A 19,612-nucleotide genomic window follows, 5' to 3' on the forward strand; every position below is an offset into this window, starting at 1 on the left:
CTGTGGCAGCCCCTCAAATATTGGAAGGCTACACCAATGACATCAATGCAGACTCCCAAGCCTGTTTACCTGCAACCTATGCCTGTCTGAACCTTGCCGTGCCGCTCCCCCCCCCCCCCGTTTTCATTGGTTTGTGCAGCTGCAGGAAGTAGCTAAGCTCTCCTGTTTCCTAATAACTCCCCCCCCCAAGGACTAAGCCATCCCAAGAGGCTTCTTGGTTCTCCTGGGGGTCTTTGTTGCTCAGAAAAGAGAGGATGCTCTCACTTGTCTTGTGAAAGAGGATTGGGGGCGGACAGATTAACAGATGAACAGGATAATAGAGTTGGAAGGGGCCCTGTAGGTCATCCAGTCCAACCCCCCACCCAAGCAGGAGACCCTACACCATTTATGACTGATGGCCGTCCAGTCTCTTCTTGAAAGCCTCCAGTGATGAAGCTCCCACAACTTCCGGAGGCAACTTCTGTTCTATGGGTTGATTGTTCTCACTGTCAGGAAATTTCTCCTTAGTTCTAGGTTGCTTCTCGCCTTGATTAGTTTCCATCCATTGCTTCTTGTCCTACCCTCAGGTGCTTTGGAGAATAGCTTGACTCCCTCTTCTTGGTGGCAACCCCTGAGATATTGGTAGATGCTCTCCTGTCTCCCCTGGTCCTTCTCTTCACTAGACCAGCCATGCCCAGTTCCTGCAACCGTTCATCGTATGTTTTAGCCTCCAGTCCCCTCATCATCCTGGCTGCTCTTCTCTGCACACTTTCCAGAGTCTCCACATCTTTTTTATAGTGTGGCGACCACTATAGAGTACTCTAGATGTGGTCTTACTTTATAGAATGGTATGAGTAATTCATGTGATTGTGATTTTCTGCCAGAGGCTGCAGCCTTTAAGCAGTGGGGAGCTTTTTCTGCCCTTCTGCTCCTTGAAGGCTTTTTCCCATTTCTGAAGCCCTTCTTGAGATCCTGCAGTGGGGGAAGGAAATGGGGAGGGGGCTGCCCGCAGCACTTACCTATTGCAAACTCATCGAAGGAGGTGGTGGCGGAGCTGCTGCCCAGGGCGTTGGTGACGGTCAGGGTCACCTTGTACTTCTTGGTGGAGAAGAGGTGGGGGTAGCGGATGTAGCACCTGTTCTTGGGGCCCGGGTCCTTCTCACAGGCAATTTCCTGGGAGTCGTGTCTGGGGTGGGGGGAGAGAGAAAAAGGCGGCAGGGTGGAGGTCAGGGAGAAGCACTGTTTCTTTGGAAAATGTGCGTGGTGAGGCAGGAGCCTAGAAGCCCCATTTTGGCCCTCAGTATGAAATGAGCCCCCTTGGCAGGACCAGGTTTGCCCCCTGTCCCCTCCCCCCTTTGGGGTTCAAGGCTCAAGGCCCAGATAGCTGGAAAGGAAACCGGACAGAACCCCAAAGGATTTGCACCAGGATTATCTCTCCCACTGGATGCTGGTTTGTGATCTTGGCTTACTCTCCTTCGTCTGTCCGAAGCCCCACTTACATGACGGTGATGTTGAAGGTGTCGGGAATGTAGGTTGGGCTGGGCAGGTGCCAGCTGCAGTAGAAGCCAATGGGGTAGTTGTTGGACCGGCACATCAGGCTGGGCTCCCGTGGGGGTGCTGTGTGGAGAGAGAGAGAGAGAGAGAGAGAAACACAGAGAGAGACAGGAAGAGAGAGAAGAGAAAGAGTGAGAGAGAGAGAAAGAGGAAAAGAGAGAGAAAGAGAGAAACAGGAAAAGAGGAAGAGAGAGAGAGGAAGAGAAGGAGAAAGTGAGTGAGAGAGAAAGAGGGAAAGAGAGAGAAAGAGAGAGAGGGAGGGAGGGAGGGAAAGAAAGGAAGAGAGAGAGAAAAAGAGGAACACAGAGAGAGACAGGAAAAGAGAAAGAGTGAGTGAGAGAGAAAAAGAGAGAGAAAGAGAAAGAAAGAAACAGGAAAAGAAGAAGAGAGAAAGAGAGAGAGAGAGAGAGAGAGAGAGAGAGAGAGAGAGAGAGAGAGAGAGAGAGAGAGAGAGATTAGATTTGCAGGCTCTGGTGGCTGCAACTGAGAATATTTTCAATTTCTTCCAAGAAGCAATACAACTGACCAACACTGTGTGTGTGTGTGTGTGTGTGTGTGTGTGTATCCAATAGAAGAGAATGTTTGTAGCTCAGGGTTGAAGTGTAACAGCCGCCATGTAGGACAGACAGGCTGAAATGTATCCATTTTTATTTATTTTATTTATTAATAAATTTATGTTCCGCCCATCTTGTTTCTAAGAGATTCTCGGTGGCTTACAGCATAAAAAACATTAAAATCATCAAATGCAAATGTACACCCAATGAAATCACAGTACAAACAGAGTAAGTATGTTCACCATGGTATCCGTGAACACCAACAAAGACTTCTTAGTTGCCAACCGATGGACCGACTCAAACCACAGTTTCAGCTGGGAAACCGTGAGCGACCTAGACCAAGCTAAATCCAAAATGGAAGGGGATTTTTGGACGCCTGGCGCTTCCAGGCAAATCAGGCATCAACAGACACAGAGAAATAAATAGAGACTGTACGCCATTCAAAAGAGACAATAAAAAAAGCTAAGAAGCAAACAAAAGGATCAGAATATATCCTGTCTGGCAGCCAGCATCTAGATAAGCAGGGATTAAGACCAGACAAATGATCAAGCAGAAAACAATAACTCAATCAAGCTGCTACCAACTCAGAGATCAAAAAAATAAACAACAGTTTAATCAAGGAACCACCAAGAAGAAAACAACACTGACAATGAAAGCCAAATAAATAGACAGCAAACTCCCCTCCATTCTAACACTGATGATATTGCCTAGTCAGTTAATGAAACGTCTGCAAGAAAACAAACCAAGCTCAGAGAGCACCAAGGACCACTCTGTCCTTGATGCTCTGGGGGGTCCTTCATGGGGAAGGGCAGAAGATGCTATTTCCACCAAAAGTCTCCAACCAAGAGGGCTTCTGTTCCGGGGGGGGGGGGAGGGGGTTCTACATTAAGTAAATCATTCCACATACCAATTTCTTAATCTAGGGCACAAGCCACAGCAGGCTGTGCTCACACAGTCAACCAGCTGATGGCTTCACATGACCCACCTAGTTAGGAGACGGGATGCCCTCCTACCACAGGCTGAACCACAAACCACCACCAGTAATTTCAAGCCTAGATCAAGAGGTCAAGTGCGCCAGTGGTGGGTTGCTACCAGTTTGTCCCAGATTGGGTGAACCGGTAGCGGTGGCGGCGGGAGGCTCCGCCCACCCACTGGAGGCTCTTTTTTACATTGTGGGGACCAGAACTGGATGCGATATTCCAAGTGTGGCCTTACTAAAGCTTTGCAAAGTGGCATCAGCACTTCTCGTGATCTTGATATTACCCCCTGTTGATGCAGCCTAGGACTGGGTTGGCCTTTTTGGCTGCTGCCCCACCCGGCTGGCTCCTGTTTAAGGGATGGTCCACTAGGACTCCAAGTCCAGGGCTGCCTTCACGGCATGGAGTTGTGCTGCTCGCCTTCTTTCCACCCAGCTACTCTATTATCAAATGAAGTTAATTTCCCCCAAATCTCTGCTTCTCTTCCTTCTATTCAGCACAATGATTTGCTTTATATGTGTATCAGTGCAGTGATGGTCTGGCCAGGAAGCACCGAAAGCTCATCCCAATATCATTCTCTGTCACCCTTGCAATCCCCTTAAATTAGATTTATAAATCATCTCTATCCCTTCTTCCCTACCTTGTAAAGTACCTTAATTTCTCCTCCGTATTAAATTCGGCTTCATGCAGACAGAAGCCGCCGGGCCAGCAGACGCCTCGCTCTCTCTCCCTGAATGTAACCCTGACATTTGGCCAAGTGGATAATAACAAACGGTGTTTTAATTTTTAGCGGCCTTCCTGGGTTATTCATCCATCGTGTCATGGAGATGGGAATCCCTGAAAGCAAGCTTGTTCAATTTCCAAGCCATTAACGATTCCATTAATCGTCTGTCAATTCTATGGTCCAAGCTATGCAATTAGTAGACTAATATTAAGGGGATGATCATCATTTCTGTTTATCTAACTGACGTTGGCCAATCTTTGCACAGAAGAGAAAAATGTCGCTCCGCTGCAGCCCTCAGACCGGACACAGCCTCTGATCTGGCAAATCGCATCTGTGTCAAGCCAATATTTAAAACAGAGAATATTAGAATTGGAAGGGACCTTGGAAGTCTTCTAGTCCAACCCCGGGCTCGAACTGGAGACCCCATTACCATTTCAGATAAATGCCTGTCCAGTCTCTGCTTAAAAACCTCCAGGGATGGAAGACCCACAACTTCTGGTGGCAAGCAGTTCCACTGGTTGATTGCTTTCACCTTTAGGAAATTCCTCCTTAATTCCAGGTTGCTTCTCTCCTTGATAAGTTTCCATCCATTGCTTCTTGTCCTGCCCTCAGGTGCTTTGGAGAATAACTTGACTCCCTCTTCATTGGGGCAGCCCCTGAGATATTGAAACATTGCTATCATGTCTCCCCTAGTCCTCCTTTTCATTAAACTAAACATACCCAGTTCCTGCAACCGTTCTTCATATGTTTTAGCCTCCAGCTTCCTAATCCTCTTTGTTGCTCTTCTCTGCACTCTTTCCAGAGTTTCAACATCTTTTTAAAATTGTGGTGACCCAAACTGGATGCTGTATTCTCAGTGTGGTCTTTGTAAGGTGATATAGCTTTGTCAAGCAGTAAAGCATAGCTGGTATGGGGGATTCTGGGAGTTGAAGTTCACCCATCTTAAAGCGGCCAAGATTAACACTGATTTAAACTAAGAAGGTTCAGGATGGGACTATCTCTTGTAGCTGCCAAGCATGATTAAGGCAGAGAGGCAGTGGAGGGATCTCAGCATCCAGAAATAGCAGGAGCCGGAAATTGAAAATCTAAAAAAATGCAAGTGGCATTCCATAAAACAATAAAAGCACAGGAGGAGCGGATTTTCATGCAGTTTGCGAGAAGGAAGGAAAAAGCAGGTCTCGTAATGCAAGATCCGAGAACAGATGGAAACGGAGAACGAGAAATAAAAAGAAGCCTCAATGAGCTCAAATGCTTTTTCTATAGAGGCGGCTTGTTTTTTGAACTGCAAAAGCCGATGAAACTCTCTTTGTTCGGGTTTCCTAACTTTCTTTGGAATGACTTCTGATTGCTTCTAAATGCCCCCATCCCTACTTCCCAGATGGTACCTGATAAAAAGTGACGGCGCTTGGCTGATCTTGGCTGAGCTTCTATAGCTCTGTGGGTAGCTAGGATGGGAGACCGCCAAGCGATCCTAGGCTGGTAGGATCCTTAAATAAATACTCTGTGGAAAGAAAGAAAAACTGGGAAATTCTTTTAAAAAACACAAGAAAGAAAGAAAGAAAGAAAGAAAGAAAGAAAGAAAGAAAGAAAGAAAGAAAGAAAGAAAGAGAAAAAAAGAAAGAAAGAAAGAAAGGAAAACTCATATAAAGAACGGTTGCTGGAACTGGGTATGTCTAGTTTGATGAAAAGAAGGACCAGGGGAGACATGATAGCAGTCTTCCGATATCTCAGGGGCTGCCCCAAAGAAGAGGGGGGTCAAACTATTCTCCAAATACACACCTGAAGGCAGGAAAAGAAGCAACTGATGGAAACTAATCAAGGAGAGAAGCAACCTAGAACTAAAGAGAAATTTCCTGACAGTGAGAACAATTAATCAGTGGAAAAACTTACCCCCAGAAGTTGTGGGTTCTCCATCACTGGAGGATTTTAAGAAGAGATTGAATAACCATTTGTCTGAAATGGTGCAGGGTTGGGTTTCCTGCCTAAGCAGGGGGTTGGACTAGAACAGGGCTCACCAACCTTTTGGATCTCAGGGACCACTAAATTCATAATTTTAAATCCCGCGGACCACTAATATGATTTTTTTAAAAAGATAAATAGTATTTAGTGCAATATAAAAAATGCAAATAATTTTTCTGCAGACCACCAAAATTTTCTCGCAGACCACCAGTTGGTGACCACTGGATTAGAAGACCTCCAAGGTCCCTTCCAACTCTGTATTCTATTCTCTCCTATATGTCTGCCCTAAAACTGATTAGCTGTGTTCAGGTCATCAAACTATCTTGACTTTTAAAGATTCTGCCAGCTGGCAGAGTGATTAAAACCACAGCACCAATTTTCAGATAATAAAAATGCCAGTGTCAGCCTCACTCCATCAGGGGCTACAAGGACTGAGGATGCTAGCCTGTCAGTGTATGAGAGTTCATGAGATAGAATGGGCATGGTAACAGGTCAACCAATGGGGACTTTTTGGTGACTCAGAATGGCTTGGAGCCTGGGCGTGGCTTAGCTTGACTGATTTGTATAGAAGAGTTCTTTGCAATATAGCCTCTGTATCAGTGGTGGGTTGCCCCTGGTTCGCACCAGTTCTATAGAACCGGTAGTAAAACTGGCGGGACGCTCCGCCCACCGACCCCGATGTCACCAAAACACTTCTGTGTATGTGGAGAAGCTTCTGCACGAGCGGCCCCACTGCAAACTGGTAGTAAAGGTAAGTAGAAGCCACCCCTGCTCTGCATTATATAGCTTCTGTGATTATATTGATTTCTGGTCCTGGCTTCTGCTGCATGGGTATTGTATACATGCATCATGCTTTATATTGTTGTATATAAACAAGTTTCTTCTATAAATGAATCCTGCTGAATTGCTGGTTGGATTGCTGCAAACTCTAACATAGCCCCAGACTCTTTGAGGGGGGATTTGCAAGCCCCTCCCATCCTTGACAGCTATTTTCAAGACAAGACCATATAAGGAACAGGCTCCATCTGCAAAGCCAGCAACCTTTCCTGAGAAGAAAAATGAAAATGAATTGTTTTAATCAAAGAAAAGAATATACTGTATTCAGATTTTTTTTTCCTGCTTGGAAAATGGCTTCAAGACGTTGCACTGGAAATGCGAAAAAATGAAATTTTGACTCGGGGATTTGATGATTAGTTTGTTGTTATAGAAATGGCTAGTATTTACTAAGTAAGTAAAAGTGGAAAGTAGAGGCTGTAACTTTACTATTGATTTTCTATTGTGCTGAAAAAAGTTGGAAGTGAATGCTTTTTTCCCCTTTTCCTTACACCACAATCCTCTCTTTACATCTTTCCTCCCTTCCCCATTTCCCTACCATCTTAATTTTCACTTGTACTTTACATTATGAGGATTTTAATGTATCTGTAAAGTTAAAAAGAGCAGCAGCTCAGGGAGGCGGCTGGGCAGAAAATTCCACAGAAGCCTCAGAGCAAGTTTTCCCGTGTTCAAATCCTTAAAAAGACTCCTGGTCCTTTCATTAATTTAAAGCCCCAACAAATGAATGGGTTTCCTAGCAAATTCCCAGAAAATCCATTTTGCATGCAAGGCCTAAGTGCCTCTGGGTTTGAGGAGGAGCTGACAGGAGCTGGCATGTGAGCTCCACCCCAGCCTCCCAACAAATCTGAATCCAGCCAAGGATCAGCCAGTCTGGCTCTCTGCAGCCTGGAGGGTGGTGCTCCCCTGGAAACCTCAACTGGATCCTTTGTCAGCAGGAACCTGGCTGGAGTTGCTCTGCCCTTTTTTGGAACATGGCCATCACCAGTTATGGTGCTGATGATGTTACCTGGTGGGGCTATGAAACGTCTGCAAGAAAACCACCAAGCTCACAGAGCCCCAAGGACCCCACAGTCCTCCTTCCTTCTAGGACTGATGATGTTACCTAGTTGGGTCATGAAAAATCTGCAAGAGAACCAAGTTCAACCCCATAGTTCTCTCCATCCATCCATCCATCCATCCATCCATCCAATCATATCTATGTATCCATCCACTCTCTCTCATCTTCTCTCTCTCTCTCATCCATCTCCATTGTCTGTGCCTCCATCCATCCATCCATCTCATCCCAAGTCAAGAGTGGGCAGCTGAAGTCAACCTTCATTGAGTCCCCCGATCCAAGAAATCCCCCCAGCAGAAAATTAATCCCCCAATCAAGAAACTGTCAAAGAGCCTCCACACAGACAGACAGGCAAGCCACCAGAATATAAACGGTCAGCAATCCCACCCCCACCCCTTACTAGCACTGATGATGTTACCTGGCTTGGCTAATAAAACGTCTGCAAGAAAACAAGCAAGCTTAGACAGCACCAAGGACCCCTCAGGTCAACCCTCAGCTACAAATATTCTCCTTTATTGAGACCAAGTCAGCATTTCTCTGAGTGCCCCCCTCCCCCCCCAATCCTTCCTCTCATCCTGTCTCTCCCTCCTTTCCTGGCCAATTAAGAGCTTTGCATTAGAAAAGGAAGATCAAATAGCAAAGCCCAATCAATAGAGGAAGGGGGGGGGGTTAATGCTGCTTTTGGAGGCAGGCCAGATTTTTTTGGTGGGGGGAGAGTGGGGGAGGGAAGAGATGAGTAGCCAGCAGAGATGGAGAAAGGGATTTCCGGGCGGCTGCCTTTTAAGCCAGAATTCCCAGGTGTTTTCTTGCTCAGTGGGCTGGGGAAGTGCCCGTCTGAAGGCTGGCACTAAAAACTGGGTGCCTCTTGCATTGTTGCATTGTTGAGAGCAAGCTTACAGATAGTCCTCGACTTACAACCACGACGGAGTCCCAAATTTTGACTTCTAAGCAAGGCATTTGTGAAGTGGGAGGTAGGTGGGCAGTTCAGAAGTATGAGATACGAATAAATCAATACAAAGCAAACTTTGCTCCATTTTACCAGCTGGTTTTGCTACAGTTCTTAGGCGAGTCACTGCCGTTGTTAAGCAAATCTAGTGGTCGTTAAGCAAACCTGGCTTCCCTCATTGACTTTGTTTGTTGGAAACTGGCTGGGGAAGGTTACCAATGGCAACCACGTGACCTTGGGATACTGCGACCGTCATAAGTCCATGCCAGTTGCCAAACGTCTGGATTTTGATCACATGAACCACGGGGAGGCTGCAACGGTCGTAAGTGTGAAAAGTGGTCATAAGTCACTTTTTTCAATGCTGTTGTAACTTCAAACGGTCACTCAGTGAATTGTTTTAAGCCAAGGGTGGCCTGTGCCTGCATCTCTCTGGATTCTCGAGCCTGCCATGGGCGTCCCAAGCGGAGCAGATATCCCTGGGAAGAGGGCATTTAAGGGAGGGGGCTCACAGCTTGCTCTTTCCCTGGACAGGGGTGCAAAATGCCTTGGTAGCTCCCTGCTGCTGCACCTCCTTTACCCCCCCTCCCTCCCATGGGCAACAGAAGCTGGCAGGAGTAGAGCAGTTGTGCCCAAGAAGAGATACGGATGGGGGTGGGTGGGTGGGTTGGACTAGATGACCTACAAGATCCCCTCCAACTCTGTTAATTTGTAATCTGTAAAAGTCTTGCGCCACCGATGCACACTTAGGAAGCCACAATGGGCCTTTCCCTGGGTTCTCTTCAGATTATTGCCCTGAACCCCCAACCCCGGAGCAGATCTGGCTCTGATCTTCACACAACATCCTGAATCTATTTTAAATGGTTACTTTAAAAAAAATGTTTTCCTGTGGATTTTTGCCGCCCAGAGTTATATATATTTAACACCCATAGCTATATGCATTTCCTAAATCAATGAATCCTAGATTTTTATTTTATTTTTCCTCTTGGCAGTTCGCAGAGTATGCTAACTCAGCTTTTTTTTGATTCGTCGGATATGCACACCCAGAAAGTGGATTAATTTAGCCAGCCAATTTTATATGTGTCGTGTGAACAGAGCCCTTCTTATTCCTGAAATAATCCGGAATTGGAACCAGACCTTCGCTGTGGCTGTCCCCATCCATCAAATATGCAGCCCCCCAACTCAAATGGCCCCAGCTGGACTTCATTTTGGAGGTAGCCAAAGATGGTGCTTTTCCAATGGCTTTATGGAGAACAGGTGGCTGGACAGGGTGCAGCTCCATACGGCGCCTGGTAATTGTTTAACATCGCATTGATCCTGGATTTATTTTTATAATGTTTATGTGGGTTTTATGGATTTTTATGCTCTGTGTTACATACTGGTGGCTGGGAAGGGCCCAGGCTCTAAGGTTGGGGCTTTATGGAACAGATGCAGGCATCCATGCATGTATCAGAAACGAGGCGAGGGGAAAATAACACTTCGCAAAAAATGATAACCGGCCAACTTCACCGAGAAATTTGGCTTTGAGGTGCAGCTTAAAAAGAAACAGAAGAGAACTTCCTTTGTCTTCGCTTTGGACTTTCAGACTCTTTTCACTTGCAATTCCAACGGACATCATAACACAGCTTACAACACTTCACTTACTGACCATTCAAAATTACGACGACACTGAAAAAAAAACCCTTATGACCATTTTTCACATTTTGAAAGTGTGTTGCGAAATCCCTGTGGTCACATGATTTACATTCGGATGCTTGGCAACTGACTAGTACTTATGACGGTTGCAGTCTCTCGGGGTCACGTCTTCCCCTTTTGCGACTTCTGACAAGCCAAGTCAATGGGAAGCCGGATTTGCATAACAGCCGTGTTACTAACTTAAGAACTGCAGTGAGTCACTTAACAACAGTGGCAAGGACAAAATGACAATCTCAACAGCATATAAGGAAAATTTGTATAAGATGTTTTAAGGTGGCATCTACCCCCGACGAGAAGAGCCAGAATGTTCACGAACAAATCTGAAAAGTGTTGGAAATGTCATCAGATACCGGGCTCATATTACCATATGTGGTGGACATGTGTAGAAGCTACAAGATACTGGACTAAAATCCACACATGGATGGAAAAAATGACACAAAAACACATAGACTTTAAGCCAGAGTTTTTTTTTATTAGGGATCGTGCCAGAAACATACAATAGAGAATTGAGATATTTGATTGTGAATGTATTAACAGCGGCTAGGATTGTGTTTGCTAAAAACTGGAAAAACGAGAAAATACCAACGCAAGATGAAGTTATTAAGAAAATCATGGAATGTGGTGAAATGAGTAAATTGACATTTGAAATTAGAGAACAAGAAGATAAACAATATTATAAGATACTGGATTTATTTTATCTATGGCTAGATAATAAAACATGGAAATGAAATATGAAACATGAAATGAAAGTTATAAATATAATATTCGAAAATAATTTTTATGAAGCGATAAAGCCATAGTGAAATAAATGTTAAATGAGGATGTTTATTTGTTTGACAATATGAGAAATTAGATAGTTAGTAAACTTTGAATATGGGGATGAAGCACAAAAGACTTGTAACTGACCGACACACGGTTTGCAATTGTAATGGATGATGGATTTATGTTTTATGTTTTGTTTAAAAATAAAAAAAATTCTCTTGAAAAAAACAGTGGCAAGGAAAGTCATAAAATGGGACCAACTCTCCAAATGTCTCACTTTCTCTGTGTCATATATCATATGTGGGCATATGCCTAATTTTATTTATTTATTTATTTATTTTATTCAATTTGTATACCACCCTTCTCCTAGTGGACTCAGGGTGGTGCACAGCCAGAACTAAAACACATACCAATACAAAATTTTAAAATTTTTAAAAGAATTACATGACTTTGGTCCAGAATTTAAAACATTCAAACTAAAACCCATTGACAATTTAAAAAGCTAACAATTTTGTATTTATTTATCTATTTTGTCAGGTTTATGTAGTGAATATTCAAGGTGGTGACCCTTTGAGACCTGTAGGCACCGAAAATTTCATTTTAATGTATGCCAATTACATTCAAAGTGACAATACAGTTATTATTCTGGTCTGGTCTGGTCTGGTCCATTCTGTTCTAATTTCCATTCCATTCCATTTTCCATTCTATTCTAAACTACTCTACTCTATTCCCAATTCATATTCTTTCTATTCCAGGGGTCTCCAACCTTGGCAACTTTAAGACTTGTGGACTTCAATTCAGCTTTGCTGGCTGAGGAACTCTGGGAGTTGAAATCCACAAGTCTTAAAGTTGCCAAGGTTGGAGACCCCTGTTCTACTCCATTCCATTCCATATTCATATTCATATTCATATTCATCTCTACTCTACTCTACTCTACTCTTTCCTCTGCCAAGCCCAGATCTCTCAGGATGGCAGAGGAAGCTGTGTAGCATCCCTTGTTTACGTATTTATTTCAAAAACCCTGAATGCCATCCCCCTTCAGAATAAACATTTATTGAACGGCTAACGGACTAATAAAACAACTTGCTCATAAAAACACGGATCTAAAAAGGAGATCAATACATCACAAAGAGAAATGTAAACATCACAAGGATTTTGCTGTGGATCTTTGAAATGGCAAAAAGGATCTTTGCTTTGTGTCCCAAAGACAGGAGATTTGGGGAGCAGGTTCCACCACTTGGGTCCCCAGACAAGAAGACTCTCATTTAAGGGTCACCTACATCAAGCCATTCCTTGCACACTTACTGTTTTGCACAGCGTGAGGCATGTGCAAACTCCCTTTACTAATGTTCCCATCTGTTTGAGCTTCACAAAAAGGACGGAGAGAATAGATTGAATCTGTAGATATCTGTGGGGTTTTTTTAGCTAGTCATTACGAATATCTTTCTAAAAAAACAAACCAAAAACCCACAAAGAGCTTCCCTCTCTATCATCATCTCCATTTCCATCACCGTCACCATCTCTATCTCCATCTCCATCTCCTTCTCCATCACCTCCATCACCATCCCCTCTCCATCACCTCCATCTCCTTCTCCATCACCATCTCCATCTCCTTCTGCATCACCATCTCCATCACCTCCATCACCATCTCCTTCTCTATTACCTCCATCACCATCTCCATCTCCATCACCTCCATCTCCTTCTCCATCACCTCCATCACCATCACCATCTCCATCACCTCCATCTTCTTCTCCATTACCATTTCCTTCTGCATCATCATCACCATCTCCATCTCCTTCTGCATCACCATCTCCATCACCTCCATCACCATCTCCTTCTCTATTACCTCCATCACCATCTCCATCTCCATCACCTCCATCTCCTTCTCCATCACCTCCATCACCATCACCATCTCCATCACCTCCATCTTCTTCTACATCACCATCTCCTTCTGCATCATCATCACCATCTCTTTCTGCATCACCATCTCCATCACCTCCATCACCATCTCCTTCTCTATTACCTCCATCACCATCTCCATCTCCATCACCTCCATCTCCTTCTCCATCACCTCCATCACCATCACCATCACCTCCATCTTCTTCTCCATTACCATTTCCTTCTGCATCATCATCACCATCTCCATCTCCTTCTGCATCACCATCTCCATCACCTCCATCACCATCTCCTTCTCTATTACCTCCATCACCATCTCCATCACCTCCATCTCCTTCTCCATCACCTCCATCACCATCACCATCTCCATCACCTCCATCTTCTTCTCCATTACCATCTCCTTCTGCATCATCATCACCATCTCCATCTCCTTCTGCATCACCATCTCCATCACCTCCATCACCATCTCCTTCTCTATTACCTCCATCACCATCTCCATCTCCATCACCTCCATCTCCTTCTCCATCACCTCCATCACCATCACCATCTCCATCACCTCCATCTCCTTCTCCATCACCATTTCCATCAACATCTCCTTCTGCATCACCATCTCCTTCTTCATCACCTCCATCTTCTTCTCTGTCACCATCTCCTGCATCACCTTCTCTATCACCATCTCTTTCTCCATCACCATCACCATCACCATTTCCATCAACATCTCCTTCTGCATCGCCATCTCCATCTCCTTCTGCATCACCATATCCATCAACCTCTCCTTTTCCAGGCAACAAAGACCATAATAAAGAAACGGGTTCCAACCTCCAACACACCAAGCACAAGCTAATATAAGTTTTCACCCTCTTTTAAAGTTACAAAGTAAAAAAAAAAAATTCTTCGTATTCTAATCTTTATTTCTGTTGCAGTGCAGAATCATCATCTTTTCAGTCCCAGTTCAGCAAAAAAATCTATTAGGAATTACCAGAAATATATATATATAAAAAATATTTTATCCCTGGTCAAATAGGTCAACTTTATATTCCTTCTTTTTGCTCTGCAATCTTGACCTTTAAATCAAGGCATTGCAAGATTTGATCTTTCACTGCTCTTTGGAGTTCACCAGGCTCCTTTGTAAACCCCATGGAAAGGCCTTAGCCAGGATTCCTCATCGTAGCTGTTCCACGTCCTGGTTTTCCTGATTTATCTCTTGTATTCCCACCTGGCTCATTTCAGTTTGGTTGTCCTCCGTGCCTTCACACTCTGTAAGGTCTATGTCAGGTAAAAGGTATGTTTAATTTTTCCCCCCTCATCTTCTAAAAGTTCATCCAATCACATGACCCCGGGACACTGCAACGGTCATAAATCTGAGCCGGTTGCCAAATGCCTGAATTTTGAACACAGGGATGTTGCCATGCTGATAATTGTGAAAAACGGTCGTGGCACTTTTTCAATACTGTCGTAACTTTGAACAGTCATTAAATGAATGGTTGTCCATTGAAGGGCTACCTGTATAAATCTGTATTTATTCCTAGAAACGAGAGTCTCTGAATAAAAAAAAAACAGCCACAAGGAACACGGGAAGTGTCGTCAGGGCCGTGTTACAACTCTCGGTGCGATAAAGATGTCAGGATTGTGGTTTCTTTCGGCGCATACAGAGAAGATCCTGTTTCAGTTGGGTAGCAAAGTAATTAAAGCATGAAAAAAAGAAAGGAAGCAACATGATTTGAGCGTCTCTGGAGCCGCTGCTGCTGTGAGACTCCAGGGAGCCCACTTGAAAAATTGGAGGGAGGGGGGAGGAATTCTTCTAAGTTAATTAATTTGCATAGGAAGTGACATCATGGAAGGAGGGGCTTCCTTCCTTCCTAACGTGGAACTCGTAGAAGACAGAAGAGCAACTACGGATGGTCTTGAGTTATGGCCACAATTGAGTCTACGTTTTCTGTTGCTAAGCAAGAGAGATGTTAAGTGAAATGCACCCCATTTTATGACCTCTCTGGCCACAGTTGTTAAGTGAACCACTGCAGTTCTTAAGTTAGTAACACGGTTGTTAAGTGAATCTGGCTTCCCCGTGGACTTTGCTTGTCGGAAGGTCTCAAAAGGGAATCATGTGACCGCGGGACACTGCGACCGTCATAAGTAGGAGTTGCTACCGTGTTTTCCTGAAAATAAGACCCTGTCTTATATTTTTTTGAACCCCGAAATAAGCGCTTGGCCTTATTTTTGGGGAGGTCTTATTATTTTGGGGCGCGTGGAGTAACACGGGGCTCCACTTGCCGTCTTACCTGATTTCCAGCTCTGCGTTTATTATTAAATATTAAATATTATTAAATATTAAATATTTTCAGGGAGGGCTTATTTTTTGGGGGGAGGTTTATTTTAGCACATGTGCTCAAAAGCCCAATTGGGCTTATCATCAGGGGAGGTCTTATTTTCGGGGAAACAGGGTAAGCATCTGAATTTTGATCAGGTGGCCACTGGGATGCTGCAACGGTCATAAGTGTGAAAAGGGTCATAAGTCGCTTTTGTCAGTAGGGTTGTAACTTTGAATGGTCACTAAAAGAACTGTTGTAAGTCCAGGATTACTTGTACAAAAGGAGTCCCTCTTTGGCTCCCATTTGGCATGGGTTGGGAAGAGAGGAAACATGGCAAAAATTGCTGCGCACACCTGATGAGTCTTTTTTTTTTTAATTTTTAAATATTTATTAACATAAACAGACGTAAAACACAAATACATACGAACACATATACATTAACACAGTACTAGAACAAAAATGAAATAAGAAGTCTATCGACTAGCTCTTAAGAAACTCTCGCATCAGTGGTTAATTTCTATTTCCCTTATTTTTCCTTTATCTTACAGTTTTCAGATTAATTTGCTTTCACTTTGATATACCTTATACATTTTGAGCTATATCTTTCTACAGTCATGTTAACCATTTGTTTATACCATCATACAACTCTTCTCATGTGACTAGTTCTATGTTTCTTAATTTGAGTTCTCCTGATATCCTATGTTGTTGGCCCTATCCTTCCCTCTAGCCATAGGGACCATCTTTGCCAAACTAAATAATAATCGGTATCCTCTTTTTCTTGAAGCTCCTTAGTGAGCTTATCCATCTCCGCACATTCGGTTATTTTTGCAATTATTTTTTCTTCTGTTGGTAATAGTTCGGATTTCCAATTTTGAGCGTACACTATACGTGCCGCTGTCAAAATGTGGATGGTAAGATATTTTATCTCTTGTGTGATTTCAGGGATAAAAGGAAAGGAATTCTCCCAGCCCCCCGTGGCAAACTTAGAACTTCTTATGGAGCGTGGAGGAAGCTCTGGGTTCCCACAACACACTGATGGGGGGAAGGAAGTACGGGGTGGGTGGGATGAGGGGCAGTTGAGGAAGACCCCCCCTCCCCTGTTAAGAAACACAGCATTAATGCATTAATTCTGCATGGTCGCCACTTCCTGGAAGGGGCTTCCTAGGGAGTGCCCCCAATCTGTCATTGGAGCCAAGAAGGAAGAGGGAAGGTTCCTTCAAGATAGAGTTGGGCTTCCAGATGCCCAGTGTGCCTGTGGAACTGCACCCCACTCAGTGATGGAGGAGAATTGGAGCAGAGATGCTGGGGCTCTGAGTGAGGGAGGTGGTGGAGAGGGAGAGCTGGTAGCAGCCCCTCTCCCAATACCTGGCCAGGGGCCTCCTGCCCTGTCAGACTAGAGAGGAGGACAAGGAGGCTGCCCAGGAGGGGAGAGTCCCAGGCACTGCAGCAGACGGAGAAAGTGCTCCTCCCCAGGTGCCCAGAGCAAAGGAGAGGGAGGAGAGGCAGAAGGAGGACCAGGCACACTCTCTCTCTCTCTCTCTCTCTCTCTCTCTCTCTCTCTCTCTCTCTCTCTCTCTCTCTCTCTCTCTCTCTCTCTCTCTCTCTCTCTCACACACACACACACACACACACACACACACATCTATGTCTGTCTGTCTGCCTGTCTTCCAGCCTGCCTGCCTGCATATCCATCCATCCATCCATCCATCCATCCTTCCATCCTTCCATCCATCCATCCATCATCTCTCTCTCTCTCTTTCCTGTCCCTTTCTATCTCTGTCTCTCTTTCATAGATAGATAGCTCTATTATCTCTTTCATCTATCTTTCTATCATCTTTCTCATGTTTCATATAAATAGAGATTAAAAAAGATGTAGATAGAGAGGTGACAGATAGATCTAGACGGTGTCTGGGTCTCCTGGGGATGAAAAAGAAGCCAGGCACCAGGGACCTGTTCTTTCTCAGGACAGAGAGCTGCAGGGCAGACCCGTGCCTGGTCCAGCCCTTTTTTCAGCGGCCAGAGTCAGGCGTCCAGTGCCGGGAAGCTCCCAGCCGTCACTCCCTCAATTGGGGTCAGGGCTTGGCTGCTTTGATCACTGAGGTGGCAGGGAGGCGGGACTCTGGGGGTTCTCTGGGGCACCCCCAGCCTTTGGGAAGCTCCGGCCTCCTTTCCCCCTTCCTTTGTGCTTTCAGGCCTTCCTTTCTTAGCCATGCGCTTCCTGGTCCACCTCCTGGCCTGCAGGTGGCCGGCAGTGACCAGAAGACCCCCAAAGGGGCGTGGCAACCCAGCCCCTTCCTTTGCAAAGGGCCAGAGCAGCCCTTGAGCAACACAGCCCCTCCCTCCCCTGCCTGGGCTCTTCAGCCTCAAGGACACATTGGTCGGATGTGGGCATTTTTTAAAAGGCTCTGAGACCTGGACATGCTTCAAGGACTGGCAAACTGCCAGAGGCTCCCTGGCACGGGGACAGCAGCAGCAGCAGCAGCAGAGGAGGACCAAGGACTGGAGGAAGAGTGGCATTTGCCCCTTGCTAGCAATGCCCTACGAATAGAAAAGTGGGGAGGGACTGTTTATTTATTTACTTATATCCTGCCTTTATTATTTATACAAATAACTCAAGGCGGAGAACACCTTCCCCCTCCCATTACCCCCACAACAACAACCGTGTGGGGTGGGTTAGGGTGAGAGAAGGGGACTGGACCAAGACCTAGTTCTAATCTCTTAGGCCAGAGTTTCTCAACTTTGGTAGCTTGAAGATGGGTGGACTTCAACTCCCAGAATCCCCTAGCCAGCAGCGCTGGCTGGGGGATTCTGGGGGTTGAAGTCCACCCATCTTCAAGCTTCCAAGGTTGAGAAACACTGCCCCACTGATCTCTTCTTGCCTTAGGGGGAATCTGCTTTTCAACCTTCAGTCCACCCATCTTCAAGCTACCAAGGTTGAGAAACACTGTCTTAGGCCTTAGCTATGAAAGCTGGTTGGGTGACTTTGGACCAATCACCAGGAGACGGTGAGTTCCAGTCCATCCTTGGGCATGAAAGCTAGTGCAGTGATTTGGGGCCAATCACCAGGAGGCGGTGAATTGTAGTTCTGCCTTAGGCATGAAAGCCGGCTGGGTGACTTTGGGTCAATCACCAGGAGACGGTGAGTTCTAGTCCCGCTTTAGGCATGAAAACTGGCTATCTGGTGACCCAGGATCCCCGACTGAAGACCAGACAGCTGAGGAAATGGGTCACAGAGATAGGGGATTCACCTCAAAGCTTTGCCAGATGCACTTATGGGGACAGGCATCTAAACAGCACCCACCCCATCTCTTTTTCTCCTCCACTCTGCCTTCCAGAAGCTCCTTCTCTACGTCCTGGTGATGTTCTGCAACCAGACCGCCCTGCACGAGGCTCTCGTTCTGCTCAACACTGACTTGATCTTAGCAGGGTTAAATAGATGAACATCAAATCGAGATGCTTTTGCCACGACCGCATGGCCGTTAACGCAACGGAAGGTCTGTTGGGCACCATATGGGCAATTTGCGTCACCGATTCAGTCGGAGAGGGGTGGAGGGTTTAATTTGGGGCCTGTGTGGCTTGTTTTAAGACACCCGGCAGCCGTAAAAGGCTAAAGAGTCCTGGCTGGCAGCTCTGCCGGGCTCCGATCGTGGACTTAAATATTCCATCTGGTCCCCAAGAGGAGAGCAATTTCTCCTTTATCCAGCTATCATTAGACATGTCTATGAATATTGATTCCTACTCTGCGTTTTGACTCATGCTCTGGGTTTGTCTGTGAGCCATCCTTCCCGAGTGTCCTTGCTGGCTTGAAGGTTAAACTGTACATTTAAGAATTAACCACAGCAAGGAATTCAAGGAACTTGCAACATTAAATCCTTGATTCGCCCCCATTTTAGGGGGGAACTGAGACTTGTGTCCAAAGCCTCATCGTAGCTCTGGGGACAAAAAAAAAAAAAAATTCACCCAGTGTTTTTTAACCTTGGCAGCTTTAAGATCTGTGGACTTCAAGCCCCAGGATTCCCCAGCCGGCAAAGCTTGGGGATTTGTGCAGACCACAGTTTGAAGCTGCAAAAGGAAGATGGAGATTGGGGCTCTGTGTATTATAAAAAATAGCTAGTGGTTAAGAAAAGTAAAGGGGAAATAGGGGTGCCAGCAGAAACATGACTGAAATTAAGGCAAGAACCCCTGGGCTACTTCGGAAAAGGTTTCTGGCTAGGGATGTGCGACACTCTGAATTGCAAAGAGAAATGTTGCTTCAGAGGGGATCTGTGGGCCCGTAACACATCTGTCAACACCTGCTTCAAGCAGCTGCTGCAGCAGGAGCGGCAGAAGCTGGGGGCGGAGTTAAAAGAGGAATCAGCCTCGCATCCCTACA

The 19,612-nt window shown here is 45.3% G+C and overlaps 1 protein-coding gene across 5 annotated transcripts in view; it reads right to left on the bottom strand.

Moving 5' to 3' along the window:
- CNTFR (ciliary neurotrophic factor receptor) overlaps window positions 1-19,612 on the bottom strand; it is a 320,495-nt gene that overhangs the window by 25,667 nt on the left and 275,216 nt on the right. For all 5 annotated transcript variants that reach the window (XM_034441950.3, XM_087885461.1, XM_087885460.1 and 2 more), the window contains 2 exons: window positions 1,479-1,596; window positions 999-1,165 (listed from right to left, as the gene is read on the bottom strand). In XM_034441950.3, the coding sequence (XP_034297841.2) occupies window positions 999-1,165; window positions 1,479-1,596 (285 nt within the window). The remainder of the gene's footprint in view (window positions 1-998; window positions 1,166-1,478; window positions 1,597-19,612) is intronic.

The sequence above is a fragment of the Pantherophis guttatus genome, chromosome 2 (genome assembly GCF_059756535.1).
Source record: "Pantherophis guttatus breed Tessera chromosome 2, ASM5975653v1, whole genome shotgun sequence".
NCBI classification, from domain to species: Eukaryota; Metazoa; Chordata; class Lepidosauria; order Squamata; family Colubridae; genus Pantherophis; species Pantherophis guttatus.